Source organism: Diuraphis noxia, unplaced genomic scaffold, assembly GCF_037042655.1.
Source record: "Diuraphis noxia isolate RWA-SAM2 unplaced genomic scaffold, SU_Dnox_SAM2 contig0003, whole genome shotgun sequence".
Lineage (NCBI taxonomy): Eukaryota > Metazoa > Arthropoda > Insecta > Hemiptera > Aphididae > Diuraphis > Diuraphis noxia.
Window position 1 is genome coordinate 22647488 of NW_028301713.1, and position 21402 is coordinate 22668889.

General features: G+C 27.3%; 1 protein-coding gene across 1 annotated transcript in view; it reads right to left on the reverse strand.

Annotated features, from left to right (window-relative positions):
- Positions 1–21402, reverse strand: part of LOC107165321 (tetraspanin 2A) — a 216158-nt gene that overhangs the window by 34428 nt on the left and 160328 nt on the right. The window contains exon 3 of the mRNA XM_089224324.1: positions 650–826. Within this exon, the coding sequence (XP_089080450.1) occupies positions 650–826 (177 nt within the window). The remainder of the gene's footprint in view (positions 1–649; positions 827–21402) is intronic.

Here is a 21402-nt window from a genome sequence, read left to right on the forward strand (position 1 = left end):
TTTTGAAAATACACTGTATTTTCCTCATATATTTTTAATTTTATTGCATTTAAAAAAATAAATATATTTTTTTTATATTGTCTTTATTTATCTTTATATTGCAAGAAATTATAATGAACGTTGTAAACAATTGAAAAATAGTATCAACTTTTCAATATTTGAAAATAACTTTCTAAGTTGTCAAAAATCATGCATGATTTAGAGTGATAACAATAATACTATAATATGCTCTAAGTCCTATATGTTCAACACTTAATTATAATATTTAATGTTTATCTGTTTTTACTGTTTGTATACTTTTCTTTAAGTGTACCTTGGGATTGGTATTACCAGTAATGTAATAAAAAATTATTATTTTAATTTTCTATAAAGACTTTGAAGCAGATTTAAATTTTTTTGTTTTTATTTTTAAGTGTTTAAAACAAAAATATTTTAGTATCGTCTGTTAATGAATTCTATAAAAAAAAATTGATTCTAGCAAAATGTATTAAATTTTTCAGATCTTCTTTTATATTCTGTAGAATAAATTTTCTGCTAAAAATAATTGACATTACATCTAATGATATTACTGGTATAAACTCATCAAGTGTTCAATTTCTATGCCCGTGATAATAACTATTAATAATCATTGTAATATTTGTTTACTTACGGATTCTTGGATCATGTTCACCGTGTTTATAGCCGATTCGCTTTGAGATTGCATTATCAAGTTTGTCATACTTTCCCTGATCGCTGGTACAATTGCAGATCCTGTCGTGGTATTTTCAAGTAGCACAGCTGATCCCAATAACAGGACAAAGAACGAAAAAAGATGTACCCCAGCATTCTAAAAAAAATCGTTAATTGTTATAATAATATAGTAGGTATTTATTATATTTTTTATATTCTTTATGAAATATTACAATCAATCCAGGCGTATAATTTATCGTGAGTTTCATAATGTTTATTTTAATAATTAAATAATAAAAAAAAACGATTATATTTGTATAATATTGGAAACTGGATTTTATCGTTTGTGTCGGAAAAAAATTTTCATAACGGATATTAATTATTTACTTTTTATAAACATCATTGATTACGACTTTAATTTATTCCCTTTTGCTTTGTAACACGGCGTATCGTATAGGCAAACGAGGTACACATAAAAAATATGATGCAGCAAAGTACTAAGTGGCATAATAATAATAATAATATGGTTTGCGATCTTAAATTGTTTGTTTCGTAATGGAAACAATAAAGTATATACACGAGAAATTCATAATATGCTCTATATATAATACGTCGATTACAATTTTAATTCTAATTTAAAATTTTATATCTAACCTTTTCTTTATCAAACAGAATAATAAGTCGATCAGGGAAGATAGATTATTTAATATCAAAGTGTTATTTACTAATATACGTTTTGGTCAAAAGATTATTAATTATCTGGGTCCTGTAATTTTTAACTTTTTGCCAATTGATGTCAAAAAAAATAATATTTTTAATGATGAAATTCACATTAAAAAAAGTATTAATAATGTTTTATTTAGTGAACTAATAATCTGTGTTTATTATAAGTATTTTTTCCCTCTCAATATTAATAATATTATTTGTTATTTTAAGTAATCTAATTAAATTACATGTGTGTAATCTGTTTCTCCCTAAATCACCACAAGCTTAGATTAAAGGTCTAGGTAATTTTTATTATTTCTTTTAATACTTTGTAACTTAATTGTGTTATTCAAATAATAATAATAAAAAAATAAAGAATAAAAAATGATTCTTTATTGTATTGACTAATGACTCCATAGTACATGAATTTGATTTCTATTTAGTGATATTGGCTTAAATCATTATCATTTCCAATAGACTACCGCAATTTATGTTTACAGTGTGTCACAATGGAAGCATCAGAGTTGAATATTAAAAATAGGGATGGTACTTTGATTTCAAAATATATTTATTAAAATAAAGTATTGTATTAAATTAAATAAATTTGATTTTTTTTAAATGCTCAATTAAGATACCTACATCCAATTTTTCAAGAAAATTCTCCGCTAAACAATTTGTATTAAATAAGGCGAGGTTCTGAATTGAAAAATATAAATTGTATTGGCAAGCAATACTTCTAATAAATAGTAAGAATATCAGAAATTTAAAAATACGATTTTTAAGTATACTTAAAAATTCTAAAACTTTGAATAAATGTACGATTAAAGTGAAAAACTATTTTTTTATTATCTTGCTCGAATTTGAAGAGATACATCGTTCATTATCAAAATAATAAGATGGCATGAAACAAAAATATTATACATTTTATTTTAACTGATGTGTGGTTATATTATTACAATTATAGTATTGGCAGAATATTTTATCGGTGCAGCGCAAAATAGATGAGCATCCACCTCCTGATTTCGGTAATGTGTTTCACTCCATATTATGTATAATTCACGTGACGGAAATCCGTCGTCAGATGGTTGCACTTAGTATTATCTCGCCCTGAGGTCGTGATCGATCGACATGGTTTTCGATACATCCGCATGTCATTGCACACGTCAGCACATGTCAAGTTAATAACAGCTCAGGGCTGGTTTTGGGGGGAGTAGGCGATGGCGACTACAATTACCCGCTGGTATCATACCATATAAAATGATTTATACAAAAACACTCATTTTTTATATGTTATGTACAGATAGAAACATAATTTCAAATATTACCTTAAAAAAAAAATGTTTTTTCTTTAAATTTATTAAATATACATTTAGTACTTTTTATATATATATATTTTTTTAATTATTAAAAATATAATTGTGATGACTTATGAACAAATATAGTGTTATAATATTACTTAACATTGGTTGGTTCATTGTTTTGATGTTCACTGATAATGTAGAACAAAAATGTTATAGTCGACTGAATCTTTGTAAGTGATGAGAATCATCAAATCAAGTCCATTTTTATAACAATAGTTAACCGTGAGTGTTTTGGATTCCATTGAAATGTGTAGACATAATATAATATAATGTTCTGTTGAATGTTGTGAATTGATATATTGATAAAGTTACAAATTGTAATATTATTCAAGTGAGACCGTCTGCTAGTTTTATTCAAACTTTGAATGTTTAAATGGAAAACGTCAAAATTAATAGTAAACCTATAATCGGAAAAATAATGAAGTTTTTTTTGAATCATTTATAATTATATAATATTACAGTTTGCAACTATATAATACTATTTAATATTGAAAAGTTTAGAGTGGTACAGACAATTAACTACATTTAAAATTAGTATACAATATTATTACGTAATATATAAAAACTTTCATTATTAGTTTAGTGTAAATAATAATTATTACAGTATGATAATAATAATAATAATAAAATTATTAAATTAAAACAATAAAGGGAGAGTTATTTTATGTACATTTTATGTTATGAAGATCTAATGAAAAAAGGTTTTTCCAAAATTCGAATTTTGAGAGTAACGATGGAAATTAAATTTGTTTTGTTTTTAAATGGTGGTGTTAAGAACCCTTGCATCCGCTTTAGATTAGTAAGCATATATACAAATAGTATAGTAGTGTAAGCAATATGTTTTTATTTTATTTATTTTATTTTTTGGTATGTGGCGTCACCAAGACAAGAAAAAGACATAAAATAAGCAGTAGTTAGTCGTGCATAAGAATCCAATTAATATGATACTGTGTTATTAAATATTTTTATGATTAATTTAAGTAATAAATATTTTAAAATTATACAGATTTTTTCTTATTGTGTTGAAATACAACCTGTAAGAAAACGAACTTTTTATGTAGGTAACTAAATATACTCTCGGCATTAACCGGACGATTGTATAACACTCGTCATTGTTGCAGGTTACTCATGGTAGAAATGAATAATATTATTATTATTATCATTATTATTTTTGTAAAAATTGTAACTTGGGTGGGTGAGGTAAAATCCATCGTCATACCTTATAACTTTCTAGAACAGTACCCCAAAACAACTACTTTTAAATAATACAATAAATTTAATAATAATAATGGTTTTTTTTTTTTTATTTATAAAGTTTTCCTGACAATTGGTCATCTAAACTTAAGGCTAAAAGAAATAATAATGGTAATGATCTAAAGGAAATCAATAAATTTAATATAAAAACTGATAAAAAAAATTTTATAACACACAAAGACTGCAAAAGTGCAAAAACGAGTTACTCGTATGGAATAAAATTGGGGTTTTTTAAATGTGAATATAATAGAGATGTTAAGCTTTGGTATTTTATTTTAGTATCATACCATATTGATTATTTCAGTACCTCAAATTATCATAAATTTAGTATAGGTTAAAAACTACTGTACAGGTAATTATATATTAATATTGAAATTCATACTACCATGCAATCGTATTCTAAGTTGTAGTGAATTTAAAGTGACTGTAATTTCAATTAAAAATAATAATGCAGTTACATTTCATAGTAAATTATATTTTTAAATATTTCATTTATTTTTTTCATGGTATCAGCTATTTTTTTTATATACCATCTGTAAATAATATTGTAAATCATAACTGAATTTGTGTTTTGGGAAAACTCACTAGATGAAATCAAAGATGATAAATATAATATTAAAATTTATAGTAAAAAATATGATACATGAATATTATGAAATAAATATAATATAAAATTCATTTTTTTTATTATTTATTATAATATATGATGTACAATATCAGTAATTAACCTAACATTTACCATTTCTATTTATGAATTAATCTAATATTTAGTATCACTACATACAAAATATAAATATTTGAAAATTTTGAAAATTTTGTTATTGTAATACGATATCAATATTAACAATAATGCCGTTGACTAACACTACCTTGTGTTCTATGCTTTGTTACCTGTAATACAATTAATTGTTTTAAACCACTGTATAATATGAACTTATATCGCTAAATAGAATAGTATAATACAATTAGCTTAAAAATACAGGCTGACAGACGAAGCGACGGTATTAACACAAATTCGACGTTTTTCATCGTATACAATGATTTATCTCTGGAAACAAATTTGTAACATCTATTACAATGACGTCCTACTCACTACTATTATAGATAAGTACAATGTTACAACTATCTATCTGGCAGAGTGATTTTTCCGGATGGTTTTTTTTTTAAGTTACAATAAACGCTCGACGAAGTGATATAATAATGTTTTGTACACAACATATTATTTAATTTAATATATGATTTTTTTTTCGTTTTCCGTTAAACACTTTAATAATAATAATAATTCACGTCCGAATGCGTGCATACGTTTTTTGTTTTTTTAAATTAAATGCGTTACGCATACCGGATATGAATAATAGAGCGCGGAGTGCCGACAGACTATTGCTGCTCCTTTCTGTTGTACCGTTTTAAATATTATTTACATTTTATATTGTCAGATTTACGTGACGCGTTTTTGACCGACTGTTGTTGTTGTCGATCCATAGTCTTCAAATCATCATAGTCAGAAGCTTTTTTTCAGCGCCATCAGTCGATTAGTCACTTTTTGATTTTTGTTTACCGCATCGGCCGCATCCATAGTAGTTTTAAAACCGATGACCGATTTACTCAAAATATATAGTTTTTAGATTTTTAAACATACGTTTAGAACCATTCATTTATTGCTTTCTTAGTTATCTTCCTTAACTTGTTAACCAAATCCTTCCATAAGGAGGTCTTGTCATTCTGTAATGATTATTGTAATTTTATTTTATAAATCTTAAGTGTCGTTCATCCAGTCAAGTTATATTTTTCTATTTCAATCCTAATCAAAAATAAAATTTTTTAATTAATTATTAACTTCTGTCGAGTGTACTGACACACACATATACACTCACTTTCAAAAATACTCATTATATTTTATTAGAAATTTAAAAAAATATGCAAACGATATTTAATGAACATCAATAATATACAAGGTGTAACAGATAGAACTGACTTTTGGACTAACTTTTTTCACATTAATATTTATTTTTTTGTTTATTCATTTTTTTTTTTTTTGTTCATTAAGTTAACCTAGCTCTACATGTATGATATATTTATTTTTATTTTTATTTTTAGTACTTACTGAAAAAAAAAAAATAATAAAAAAAATGTTGGATAAATTCAAAATAGCCTATTTGTGAATCTGATAATAAAAAAAAAAATTGATGATAAAAAGATTTATCTATGTCAAGTAGTTTATTTTTTAGGATTTATTTTAAGATTCAATATGTTTTGGTTAAATTCATTTGGAACGCAATAACTTTTTTAAAAATATGATTTTTGAGAATTTTCTTACATGAGTATATTTCTTAAATTATTTATTTATCATATAATATTAAAAAAATTGCCTTACGATGAATTGGCATAATTTTTTTTTTTTTTGGTAAGTTATTTCTCTTACAACCCTGTATATGCTTTGATATATATTTTTTTTCCCTCGACATTTCATAAACTAATTAGCGAGGTATAAACCAGCTACATTTTGCATTATTAAAATTAACTGTTTTTTTTTTTTAGCTTGTTAATTTAAAAATCACTCAATATCAATTTTATACGTAATTGAAAAAGTGTAAAAGGAATTAAATATTTCAATCTTTGAATATTCGATAAACAAATACGTTGATTTCATCATGCATTGTAAGTTATACACTATCTTAAATTAACGGTACGGTAACTTATGATAGTTGCTATTACACTACGGGATTTCTTTTATCAAAATGGTAAAAAAAACATTGTAAGTATTTGAAGAAAAAAAACAGGATAACGTTATACATATTAAAGTTAATATTTATTTTTAAAAATGTAAAAAATAATCCAAAACAAAGGTATTCTCAGTACGTATGTAACCACCGACGAACACATACGTGTGCCGCAGTCACCGATAATCCCATTTATATAGCTTCCGATAGCAGTAAACCTCAACGATCAGAAATTAAGAAGGTATGTAGACACACGATTGTTATCCATAGTTACAACAAGTACCAAAAACAACGCCCCCTCCATATCCAAAAATATGAACCTTACCAAACATAACTCTCTCAACACTCCACAATCCGTCTCTCAAATCAAAAACCCCAAAACTTTCGCTGAAACTACATACAATTTCCAAAAAAATACCAAGTTATCGTTTTTAACTCAATCGTAGATTTTCCTCAAATTGAATATATTAAAGCATTCAGCCAACTCACTTCTCCAACAAATATAACATTTGCATCCAGAATATCCAGTAACATATTTTGTATATACTTTTCAAATAAAAATATCGTGGAACAAATTATTATCCAACAGACACACATTGCCATAAATAACTCAAAGATAATATTCCGCCGTCTAATTAACACAGCCAAACGAATAATACTATCTAATGTGCAACCGACTATACCTCATGACGTCATTAAATCGCTATTGCAAATTTGTCAATTAATATACTATCACCGATTACTTTTGTTAAAGCCGACTTCGCTAATGACGAGTACGGGCGTCGGGCATATTGATAGCTTCCACCGACAATTATATATAAAAATTAAACTCAGATGATAATGATAAACTACTAAGCTCAATCTTAATAGTATTTGAACAAACAGACTTCCGCATCTTTCTATTAGATGAGACACGGTAACATGCTATTTGTGTACACAAATTGGCCACACATAAAATCGTTGCCAAAAAGCAACAGAAATCAAAACTACTGATTCTCAACAGATCCACCAAAGTTCCATCTCAGATATTTGAAAATAACAATCAACAACACGATATCTGACACCTACCTGACATTATCCATAAAGACCATCTGCTCACCCAAGAACAAGTGGGACAAGTTAAAAGACCAGCACCTTCATCAACTTCTAGCAATTTACACATGGATGAGTCCACCATAGAAAATCTAAATGATTTATCGCAAATAAAAACTAACACACAAAACTTACTAAACAATAAAAGTTCATTAGCAACACAATATTAAAAAAGTATTAATCCAAAGAAAAAAAGCAAACAATCTGCCAAAAACACATCCTACAACTCCAAAGACTAATCATAGTAATAAAAAACCCAATAAATCCGCTCGCAAAGAAACAAAAACGATTAAACACGATTAAATAAATTATATTAAAATTAGACGAGCCGTTAGTATCAGTCAAATCTGAAGTTGAAAAATAACAATTCTAAAAATAGATTTTATTCAACTAAAAAAAAACATAATATAGAAAATACACTCAGCATCCAGTACTCCTCTAGTGTTCTAATGGAGTTCAACACATCACCAATGGAAATGATTGAGATTCCATCAATCCATAATAAATAAAAATTATAATGAAAATACTACAATGGGATATGAATAGTTTCTACAAAAAAGTAGACGAACTAAAAATACTAAAATCCGAAATCTCACCCAAAATAATTTGTTTCCAAGAAACCAATTTCACAAACCTAAATGCCGCAAAACTACCCAACTACCACAATTTTAGTAAACAAAGAACCACTGGACTTAGCCCCCCCCCCCCAAATACCGATAACAGAAGAAAAAAAATTGATAAAATCCTAGAAAACGATAATCTAGTATTACTTAACAGCGTGGAACCAATGCGTATAAATCCAATTAATGACAACTTCTCAAATATTGACCTGTCATTTGCAAATGCATCCCTCGCACAAAGGCTTAACTGGTCGGTCTTAAACAATATTACTAGCAGTGACCACTTTCTAATAGTACCTAATACAACTTGTTCTCCGTTGTAATGACAGCATCCTCAATAGATGGAATCTGAAAATTCCCGACTGGGGACTTTTCTCTGAAACACTAGAAGACAAAGTATCTAATATAGACGAATCCGAATTTCAAAACACGAAAAACTTGGTTGTTGAATTCACAAAAAAAACAATAATCTTAGTAGTCAATCGAACTATAGGATAAACTATACCAAAAAACCCCAAACCTAAATTTTCTTGGTGGAAAAGCAATTCGAGACAAAAATAATGCGCTTAAAAAATTAAAAAAAACCAACAAACAAGAAGACTTTATACAACTTAAGCAATTAAGAGCTAGATCTAAATACCTAATATAAACTAGTAAAAAAATGTGTGCCCTTGCTGCCGAGTTATATATATAAATATCAATAATAAAAAAAAGTATTCTAAATAATCGAAATATTTTGTTACCTATCCATGAAATATTCTTGAGTATACAAAAAATAAATTATTTGCTATGAATTTGGAATTCAACGAATTGTCCACATTTTTTCTCTCATATAACTTCACATACACTCAGTATAACGATATTATGCAGAAAATACATAATTTCAGTGTTCAGACTCGTCTTATTTAGTGAAACATATAATATCAATATATTGGACATTTTATTCACGTGTTTAAAAGTAACGCACTGCTGATTCACAATAATAACCACAATACCACATTCATTGTTCGGATTCTTTAAAATGTCATATTATTTTTTTCTTATAATACAAAGGCCGTGCGTATGATGACGATGGTGAGTGCGTTGATTTTTTCACTCAACGAACCAACTTAAAGGCGTGACTGGATGACTTGAGATCGTTTCACACAAACGCGCGCCACAGTTCTTTGCTAAGTCAAGTTTCCTCAAATAACTTTTCATTCGTTCCTCTCCTACCGTCTACCGCTCGACGGCCTTTGTGCGTGTATACCGATGTCGGGGAGATTTATATGCCTGTAGAGTTTTTCTTATATTTAATGCAAAGGCCTAATGCGTCGGGACCATTAAAAAATCGTGAGAGGCAGAAAGCCTCGAGGCCTAGCCGTCTTAAACAAAAAACGCGGAAAAAAAATCCAACATTCGTGTACTTGTTTGCGCAAATTCAAATAGACGTTTTATTTCGATCGCGGCAAACATCTGGGTGGAGTTCGAATCACGGAGAAAATAGTCTGGGAAATCAAACCATGTCGTAGTTGAACAGTGATAGACTGCCACTATACTGTACATAAGTGTGCTTGATGTGTACACAATGTGGTGGTTTCCAAAAAGCTCTTAAGAGTTATATTTTTTTTACAATCCTGAACCCTTTTTCTTTTTTTAACTACACAAACGAGAATAAATTAGCGACATCGCATCGAGCGTATATGGCTTACACGTTAAATGCATGCGACGTAGTAATACATTAAACACAAATCAGCTATTTGATATAAATGTATAGGTAATATTCGTACAAACTGTTATGTAAAATATTATATCGATTTTAGTTGTAGTACCTACCTATAAATACGAATCATGACGTTTTGATACGATCGACTATGCATGTGGACATATTTTCTTTGAAAATATACGTAATAAAATATGTTTATATACTTTTTATTACATCGTTGGCCATGCACAAAAAAAGGTAATAACAATAATAATATTATTAACAAATACAAATTGTTGGGACGTTGTGTGCATTACAAATTATTGCGAAACATGATTATGAACGATTTCCATTAATAATAAAAAAAAGGGTAAAAATGGTAGTGTATATTTTGAAAAGGTAGGTAATACATATTATATACCTATGGTTGATCACCACCGTTTGTAACCGCTCATGAGTGTAGAAATATGTAACGTTTGATCATTTAGTTCGTTCTGATGTAAAAATGTATTATTATTTTTTATTAGCTACTATATAATATAATATATATGGTATTATGCAATTTATAATGCTTAAAATTCAATCGTTGTATTCAAATACGACATTGTTACATGTTACAATAATAAACAAAACTACATAGAGTAATAATATAATGTTACTTTATGAAACAGAGTGATTTACTAATAGTATGCACATTCCATTTTTTTATTTGTTCTACTCAAAGAGTGTACTGTGATGTGTTATAAACTTTTGGTTTTAAAAGAGAATTCCAATTTCTTATAAAACATTATTTAGTGGATAATTTTTTTGAAAATTTGTATGTACAAATTTTAAATTCGTATAAGTTCTTTCTCGGTTATTAAAATACTCGAACAAAAGATAATAGTCCTTAAATAAGGTTTTAGTATACAATATCAATATTATTGATATTAATCATTAACATTTTAAAATTGCCATATAAAGTATATCCCCTAAATATTATAAATCTAATATCGACCTATACTCTTTAGTGTACAAATTGAAGTAAGAAAAAAACAACTTTCACAATTTTTTATTCTGATTCATTGAATAGCATGTAGAAAAATAGTGGTGATCCCTATCTTTATGGGATACTTCTTAAATAGTAAAAAAGATATCAGGAATTTGAAGATATGAAATTCAAGTACATTATTTACAGAATTCAAAAATTAAATTTTGAATAGGTAACTACATTATTGAACAATAAAAAGGAGTGAGCGTGCTTGATGAATCACTCAGTATATAGAATATTACACGATGGTGATTGGGTCTCAAAAATATTGCTGTGTTAGAATAATTTTATTAAATACTACTAAAAATATAGCCATATATATACTATAAAATATTATATTAATCTACGTTGAGTTTAACATATATTTGAGTCATTATTATTTTGTAATGTACTAATGTGTCAATTTTATTAAAACTAATTAAACTAAATAAAATTACAAAAATGCACTACTGCAGTTTAAAGAAACAAAAATAATTTATTACGTATGATATTTATAAAAAACACGATTATAAATGATTAAAATGATATTATAATACATTAGAACTTTTAAATGCTAGACCCTCTCAGTTACTAATTTTTTTTCATCATTTGAAGCCTTGTAGGTTTTTGTTATGGGAGATTTTGATATATATTAAAATTAAAATACCTAGACTTGAATTTCAAATTTATAGTAATGTATAAAGTGTTATAAAAATTGTCGTATATTATGTTATTTGAGTCGATATTTTAATATTGGTGCAAACAAGTGCATTTTTTGACAATTTTTGTACTTTTTTCAGTTACATTTTGCTAATATCTCTTCGTGAAACGATGATAACAATATGATATTGTGTAAAATATCACTCTCAAATCTATCGTATAAAATAAATTACGTCGGTTGGTATAAGCACATAAAATATTTATAAATTATGCTCACGAAAGTTTAAGATTTATAAGTCGTAGAGCATTCGAAAATGCACAAGTGTGATGTACGGAACAATTTATGATATCCATATACAGTTCACGCAAATATTCTAAGTTCAAATGCATTATTGTAATAACAATAATTTATTTATCGATGAAACGTTAGCATAATTTATAATTTTATTATTATTATTATTATATTGAAATAGAATGGCGTTATGATATTTGGCCTATAATGTGTTATAAACGTTAAATTTTTATCAAATATTATATTCTTTTTTTTTTATGAGGACGGTATTATGTTAGTACTATTATTCTAATCACTTAAGTAGTTGGACATCAAAGGTGTAAAAAACGTTGAAATTTGAAATGGTGGCTTGAGCCCTACTATAATAATAATATTGAAGAAGCTTAGAAAAATTAATGTTTTCTATGATACTAAAAAATAATATAGCAAACTCAATATCACAGTTAAATAATGTAATAATAATTTTAATTATAATTATAATCGTCGATCGATTCAAGAAAAGTATACATACTCGTATAACGTGTCACTCTGTAATTTTTAATTTTTCGTCGATTACACTATAAAAATACAAACTTTTATCTTCATATTTTTTTATATATATGGACATTGTGAGTTTATGAAAATATAAATTGTACACATAATTTGTAGCTGTTTAAGTATTAATCGTTTGCGATATAGAATATAGTTTTTATACAGTCAAATCTATAAATACTGAACCCTGTCAGTCTTAAAAATGCCATCCACGATTTAGAGGTGCCCGTTATGATTGGTTTTAATATACAATGTGATTTTTCAAACACACTCATCTAACAATTTATAATTTATATTGAGAGATCAATAGTAATCACTAAAATTTAAAAATCCTCTAAGCTTCAAAACCCAATAAACATATCTACTTAACCCATTATCATAGACATATCATCATTTTTACTCAAAGGTTTAAGTGTAAAAATAGAATAAGCATTTCTAAAGAATCATACTGAATAATTTTAATTAATACAGTAAAAAAAAAAAAATGATAGTATTATAATATATTAACAAATTACTCACATAAAATATACAGTACCTATAGTTAAATAAGCACAATTATAATATATACCAATCGATGCTTAATGTTGAAGACAAATTACGGTACGTAGGACCTAAACTAACCTAACCTTTCTGTTTTTAGACCATAGTACAAGACAATAATACTAATAATAATAATGAATAGGAAGTCTATGATATATTTTGTTTTATGCGCCTCGTCTTGAAACTGGTGATAGTTTTGAGTTACGATCATCGATTGAAATTCGGCAAATATATTATATTGAGTTTCTTGAGAAAAATAATGAATAAGACAAAACGTGAAGGGTGAAATTGAAAATTTGAAAAATTTACGCGTACCTAACCCTTCTCGCATGTTTGAAGCACCACCACTTGACACCCGAATGTTATTAATATAGTTCCTTCACAAGTCCCTCACATTTCACCGACAGCAGTACTATACCTATATTGTATAATATATTTTGGAGAATAAATTATTTTTTGTGACGTTATTCCAATAAACCCCTTTGAAATCAGGCAGGGTATTACTACTTCCATGCACTAAAGATTTCCATCTTATAAGCCAAATAATAATATGATTAAGTAGTTTCCTCTTTTCACCTAAAAATGATTTCATTCGTTTCGTCCACGGTTTCACATTCAACATTTTGGGAAACACTGTCTCAAAATGATTTGAGTATTATTATACGATTTTATAAAATACCAGTGTAAACATAATGTCAAATGTCAATGTGTTATCAACATAATATGATATGATATACAATAAAAAACTATAAATTATTTAATAGTTGTATTAATATAGCATGTTGTTCATATTCATGGCAAATTGTAAGTATTCGTTGATTTGTTTCAATAAACTGTGGTAATTGTATTAAATAGGATGACTAAATTTTATGAAAATTGGAATTCTTAAAAAGTAAAACGTGATATTTATAGTAATTTTAAGTACCTAAAATTTTTAATCGACTTTTAGTTTTAATCATAAATACGACTCTGTCTTTGTTTGTTAAAGTACAGAAACGTTTGTTGAAAAATTATACATAGATAAAGATAATGGCGTTATTGGATAACATAATCAGTAATTAAAATTAATAATTTGATAAATTGAATATTAATATCCAAATAGTAAGTACAGTACGTGATCAAAAATCTTAGAAATATCTCCATACAAAGCTGAACAATTAAATATATGTATATAAAAAAAAAATAAAACTCTCTAGTTAACGCTAAATGGTTTTGTAATAATTTTGGGACAATGCTTCCATGAACGTGGAATCTAAAACCGTAGGTGGCGAGAAGATTAGTATATTATTTAAACTCTTTTATCGAATATTATGGCTTAAAATAGGACGACCTACGATGTTTTGAAATAAAATAAGGCTAACTAAAAGTCCATATATATATATATATATATATATATATATATATATATATTATATTATTTTACCTGATAATTACAAATAAATTCCATGCTAACTCACTAACTCGATAGCGTTCAAACTAGTTACAGAAAACAACGTATACTTTGAAATATTTAATTTTGAATGCAGGAAAATAAACTAATAAACAACTCTATAGGTATTAAAATGTACAATGTTTAGAAATTTAATATAACTGTATGTATTTTATTACAATGTGAATAAATCAAAATTAATTTTTAGAATTTTATTTTCAATTGTTATTTATTCAATACAAAGTTATAAAGCTGAATAAAAATAAAAATACCTATGTGTTTTTATTTTTTTTAAACGTCTGTAATGAACTAACTATAAAAGATAAGGTTCTGAAATTCTTCACCGCACTCCTCCTGACCAATATGAATCTAACAAGACCTGAAAAAACAACAGAATCTGTTCTTCAGTTTCAGCTAAATGAAAATCTAGCGAAAAATTTATTTTCAACTGTGAAAAATTAAATAATTTTTTTTTTTAATATAAAATTTCTCATTTTGTATCTATACTTGATAATCTTTTTTTAATGAACTATCAATCAAATTTCTAGCTATCATAGTTTTAGGACTAAATTTTAGGACTCTTCGCGTTGACGTTTTTGTGGACTCAAATCTTTAAACTAATAATTGGATGTGATATCGTTTATCTCTCATTAATATTTTATAAATATTTAATATTAAAGCTAGATCAATTATCCACCTACTAGTTCTACTCATTATTATTGATATACATTTTTATTATTTTCCTATTGAATAAAAATTCTTGAAGTTTTCAAAATTCAGATTATTTTCATTTCAATGACCATACTTACTTAATAGAACATCAAGAAAGTAAAAATAAACCTAAGGGTCATTAGTTGTATAAAAGCACAATATCATAATATGACATAAATATTAATTGTATGAATTTTGAAAAAAAAAATAGAAAATATTATTCAAAATTTTCCGGCTTTTTAGTTTTTAAAACACGATGTAAGGTGTTCGACAACCAAGGGAATTGTAATTTTTGAGGTAAAGGAATAGGTTGCGTCCTCTGTAACTCGAGTTGCGACAAAAACTGAATATCACAACGACAACGCAGACATTTTCTACTGCGCTTATTATTCTCTCTGTGGAAAACAGAAAAAAAAAGGGAAAAATGATTATTATTGTCTATTAAGTCTCGTGTGCGTGGTGCATTCAAATCGATCGGCGAGAAAGCACTCCAATCATGCTTGCGAATAAGCGTTGTGGTTCGCGACCGCGATGAGCGAGTAAATATACGTATGCAGGCGGTACGCGTTTTATCTTTGTAACTGTTCGACGCGCTCCTTTCGTCGTTCCCCGTTCAATCGCGATAACCGCTTCAATGACGCAGTGGTGGTCCTTGTACGTACCAAACCGCTAGGGTAGCTAATGGAAATGCGCCTTAATGAAATCGCTAAGCAAAACTCTGTTTTAGAATTCGGTCTACGACCACCGTAAATGAAAACCATCCCAGCTAGTTTTCCATCCCCATATGTGAACATTAATTATTATTAGGTATATTTGAACAAGATAATTTATTTCTAAATATTCAAGTCAAAATGAAATTTTATATAAAAATATGAACATAACAACTTTTCAGAATATTGGAAAAAAAAATATGTTATGTCTTATTATGCTGAACAAGTTGAGTCAATTATAATCTAGGGATGATAATATGTGACTTTGGGTGCTTACCATCCCTTATCATACTTCAATGAGGCCCTATCGGTTTACGTCGTTTCACTACGTCGTCAACCCTTTAGACCAAAATGTATACGGTTTTCGAACTTTATAATTATTATAATTGCATTATTACGAATAAAGTCGAATTAAATTTAACCCGTGGTTGAATAAAAACCATAGCAAAAACCACTCATAAGAACTGGCAATGTCACATTATTAAATTTTACCGAAATAATTACGTTAGTAAAACAGTAGTCTGACGTAGTGGTTTGGGTGAAAAAAACGTAGGTAGGTACCCAACAAATACGTTACGGTATACAAGTAATAATAATATTGTTATTGGATCGTTATACCTTTTACATAATTATTATTTATACACAGTTGTAAAGTTGTTTGTGTTAAGCTAACACGGTTTATATTGTTCATAAATGAAGCCATGTACACATATTATTTTAGTAGGTAACTAATTTTTTTTTTTTTTTACAGTGCAAATAATAATGTAATTTATTGTTATAAATAGTGATAATATAATTTTTTTTTCATACAATATTTTAGCACTGTAATAATAATAAATAATATTGAAGGATAAACGAATAGGTTAAATCAATAATAGTCATAAAAAGCTTAAAAAAAAAAAAAAAAATGGAACCTAGTGTGGCAATAATTTATAACATACATTTTTGTACTTAACTACCTATACTTTATTATTTCACATTTTTTTTTTATATACAACTTTATATTTTGGTAAATTTATTGACAAGTTAAATTATTTTTTTCTGTTAATTAGAATATATTATTTTTTTATATAATTAAACGTGTTCAACTGACTGGCCGACTAACGTGGAGCATAAACTACGATAACAAGAGAATGTCTATTGATTCTTAGTACACCAAGCGGGGGTAAGCTAAGCTAAGACAGAATTTTCTAAAATTCGCATTTTAAAGAGATAATCATACAAAAATATTGAGATTCACAATCGAAATTTAAAATTAGTTTTGTTTCTAAATAATTACGGATTGTGATGTTAAGAGTTGGAAATCAGTATTTTATTTTGTATACAGATGTTTGTAGTTGACGCTAGTACTCTGGTAGATAAGGTAAATACATCCATCAATTGATCATCGTCACATTTACATAACCTCGATGTAAAAAAACGAAAAGTAAAACTATAATATCTTATAGTTTATATGTATGTTGTATGTGTATGAGTTACCTATATGCTCAAAAACTACTTGATTGATTTTGACGGTAATCTCGAATATTATTTTAGGAGATATCAGAAAACATTTATGAACTCATTAGACGACGTTAAGAAATAAACGTATTCTTAATAGTGCTAAATCAAATTCACAAATTGTCTATATATAGTTCGAATTATTTCATGAACTAAGGTACCTACGCTTATATTTAGAACTGTATTTTGAATTTATTATTTTTTTTTTCACATGGGAAGTCGGGTTATACAGGTAGTAATACATAAAATATATGAATTGTAGGTACAATCCTACACATGCACTTCATGATTATAGTGGTTTAATCTGATTGAAAATAATTTGGAATATCATATACGTCGTATCATGTATAGGCAACCGTTCAAAGTTTAACGTAGGTATTTCATTATTCATATAATGACGCATTTTCGGTAAAGTATTTTGGTATAGATATGTATGTCTTTGTAATTTGTTGTAACTGAAAGTTATATTAATGAGATTAAATCTACGTTGTTTTCTATTGTTTAGTCTTGAAGATCAAAAACTTGGTCGTTGTTATTACTGAATAATGCTTAACGTAAAAATGTAATTAGCTTTTTATTTAACTATATTAAACGAAGGAGCGAGCACACTAGTATTAAACATACTTAAGTATTTGCATATTATTCTATATGGAAATGATGAAACGCTTATATCATTTGAAAATTATGCACGAACTTAATGAATTAAATGTATTCTATTTATAGTTTTTATGAGCTATAATACCAATAAAATAATAATAATTGAGACTCATCTAACCGTCTCTCTAACCGTCGACACACATCATGTTTGCAATAACACTAAGAGGTTTGATTTACTGATCGGAAAATGATGGTAGAAGAGAATATTGATAGGTTGGTGGTATTAGAGGCTGAGAATACAACACGCGTAGTTAGTTAAAAGTTTATAGGATTATAATATTATTAGTATTAGTACGAGCGAAATGAATCTGGATGGACACAACAACGACACCATCGCCCAATACCACACAGAGCTGATCTATAAATTCTCGTTTCCATCTTCTCTCTCTCTCTTTCACTCCCCTATCCCTATTTTCCCTCTTTCGACAACTTCCTCTCTCTCATTCACCCCCTCCCACTTTTCCATGGCCTTACCAGGACCGTGAGATAGATGTTTTCAGGTCAAGCAACAAGTGACCGTTGGTAGGCTTACGGGGAATTTGTACCATCTAAGTGCCTCTGTAGCGTTAGAAAACTGATCGGACGTCCAGAGCTTTGATGGAAGAAAAACACAATAGTGAAGTATAATGAAAATGTGTATTATACTTTGGTAGTACCCAATGCGTATACTGGTTCAGTATTAATATATAGAAATTTCATAGTATCTACTAGTTGTGTGCACCGAGTGATTTTGAATGTCATTGTTTCCGACTAACTTCGTTCTTATGAATTTTTATTTTACCTTAATTATTCAAAACATAAATATTATCGCATAAATCGCAGATAAGAATATCATTTGAATGACTGTAAAAAGTGTACGCACAAAAACCATTATACATACACGATACACGACCTATGAGTATAATAAATAAAATTAGTAGACCGTACAATATGTGTAGCCATGTTTTTGCTCCCCTGCCATAAAGTTAAATTAAAAATGTGTTATAGTTACATTATAAAATTTTTTTTTGCATAATGGCTAACTGTGTGGTGTAATCTAAGACGTATATTGATATTTTCAAGCTTGGTAAACTTTACTTTGTTGTAAATTCAGATATTGCATGATTAAAAAAAAAAAACAACGATTGTACTTAAATTTACATTACTGAAATGAATTAATGCAGAAATTTGATTAAGAGTTGATTTATTAAATCACAAATTAAGTTAGTTTTAAATAAGGCCTTAGAATTTTTTTTTCAGAAATAAATAATAACTAGATTATTTCATAATTTTATAATTTACCATTTTATAATAGATTATAAAAATATGTAAAAAAAATCATAATGTCTATAAAAAACAAATTTATAAATAGATGAATGCAATTAAAATTTTCTTAAATAAATATAAATTCTCGTAAGTTTTATTCAATTATGCACATTTTAACGTAAAATTTTGTTCGAAATAATAATAATCATACTTATTTTCGATACGGAAATACGATTTACTGTATTTTAAAATACGTACACCAATTCTTAAACTGCTTATTTTGTAAACTCAAAGCTATTTAAGTTGTATCTGTGCATTTATATATATATAAATGCATATGTTCCTCTCATACTTATTGGCAACAAGATTTTATAGAAAATTCATACAGTCTCATAGATATTTTTTCTGATTATAATTAATTAACACCCAACGAGTGGATTTACATTTAACGAGCCATATACTTATTCTTACCATAAATCAGCCTGGGGATTGCCTAACTACCAGACACACAAACATTAATATCAATTAGGTTGGTCGTCAACAATGAAATCGAAAAATAACAATTTCATAATTAAATTCAAGCAAAGACTTCTGGTGATCGAGCAAATTGTAAATGATCATAATAATACATCTGCTGTGGGCTTTTGGAATGGTTGGCTCACAGGATTGTGAACCTGTGTGTAGGTGTGTGGGAGGTGGGGGGGAGGGTTATTCGAGATCGTTATAAATTTAACAAGAAAATAGTATTTGTATGCATTTCTTTGACTCGATATCTTGCGATTAGGTTAGGTGTTCAATTTTTAATCAATAGGAATGGAAATTATGGAATAATGTTCACTAACCGATAAGGTAGCAACAGCGAAAAAAAAAATCACAAATCGTTGTAAACTCGAGATAACCACCTAAATCCTCACAGCGTTTAAACCAACATTTACTCCAACACAAATTCAGTAAAGTTTAAACAACTGTCAAATAAGACCGTTTTAGCCAGTCTTAACTTTTTCGCTGTTCACTTAGCAAACGATATATTAGCACGATCAAGTGGTACATCTACTGTTGCCGTTTTTTTCATACCTCTCATCGATCCACGTAACGGAAACTATTTCCTTTGATAGGTATGGCACCGATTTGATTTCTCCCTTGACATTATTTATCTTTCCAATGTTTATAATATCAGACCACATCATACAAACTACATAAACGTACTACTGTTTCAGAAAGTCTTCACCGCTGACACACATAACCCATCATCGAATATTATTGACAATATTGTCATTATTTGTTTAGTTGCGTCAATTTTAAACTAAATTATTGAACTAAATTTCACTTGGAGTATTTTGATTGACTATAGAAATAATAAGTTAATTCTTTCTAGACAATCATTTTTGGCAATACATAATTACTTTACTTAGATTAAAAAAAATTAGTAAGTAGGTATAACATATTTTTAGTTGTAACTAGGGCCAGGGATTTGGCATCTTTAAAAACAAAAACAGCATAGACAATGCTTTCCAAGCTTAAAATGTGTTTTGGTAACATACAAAACTATAATTCAAGTAATATATATTTTTCAATTTTTTGAACAATTTTTCGTTTGTATGTAATTTTATTCATTTATTTTTAATAATTGAGAAAAATAACGAATTGTTTAGTTCTCAATAATTATTTCTATATTTTTTAAAATTTACAGGTTGGTATATTACCATTAAAATTAATTTTATTTTTACCTAATATTTAAAAAAAGTACTTATAAACATTTTTTTAACAATGATTCCTAGATTAAAACCAAGACCACTTATGAAATTCAAATTTAAATCAAAACCACAAATGTTTCAACTTATAATTTTTAATTTTAAAATTAATAGATAAGTTAAGAACTGTGTGAGTGTGTTTTTTTTTATATATTTATGTCATTCTTATATTTGTTAAAAACTTTTTTGTAATCTTTGTAGTCCAAGTCAATTTTATTATAGGGCATTAATATCTGAGTCCTAGTTATGAACTATATAACGA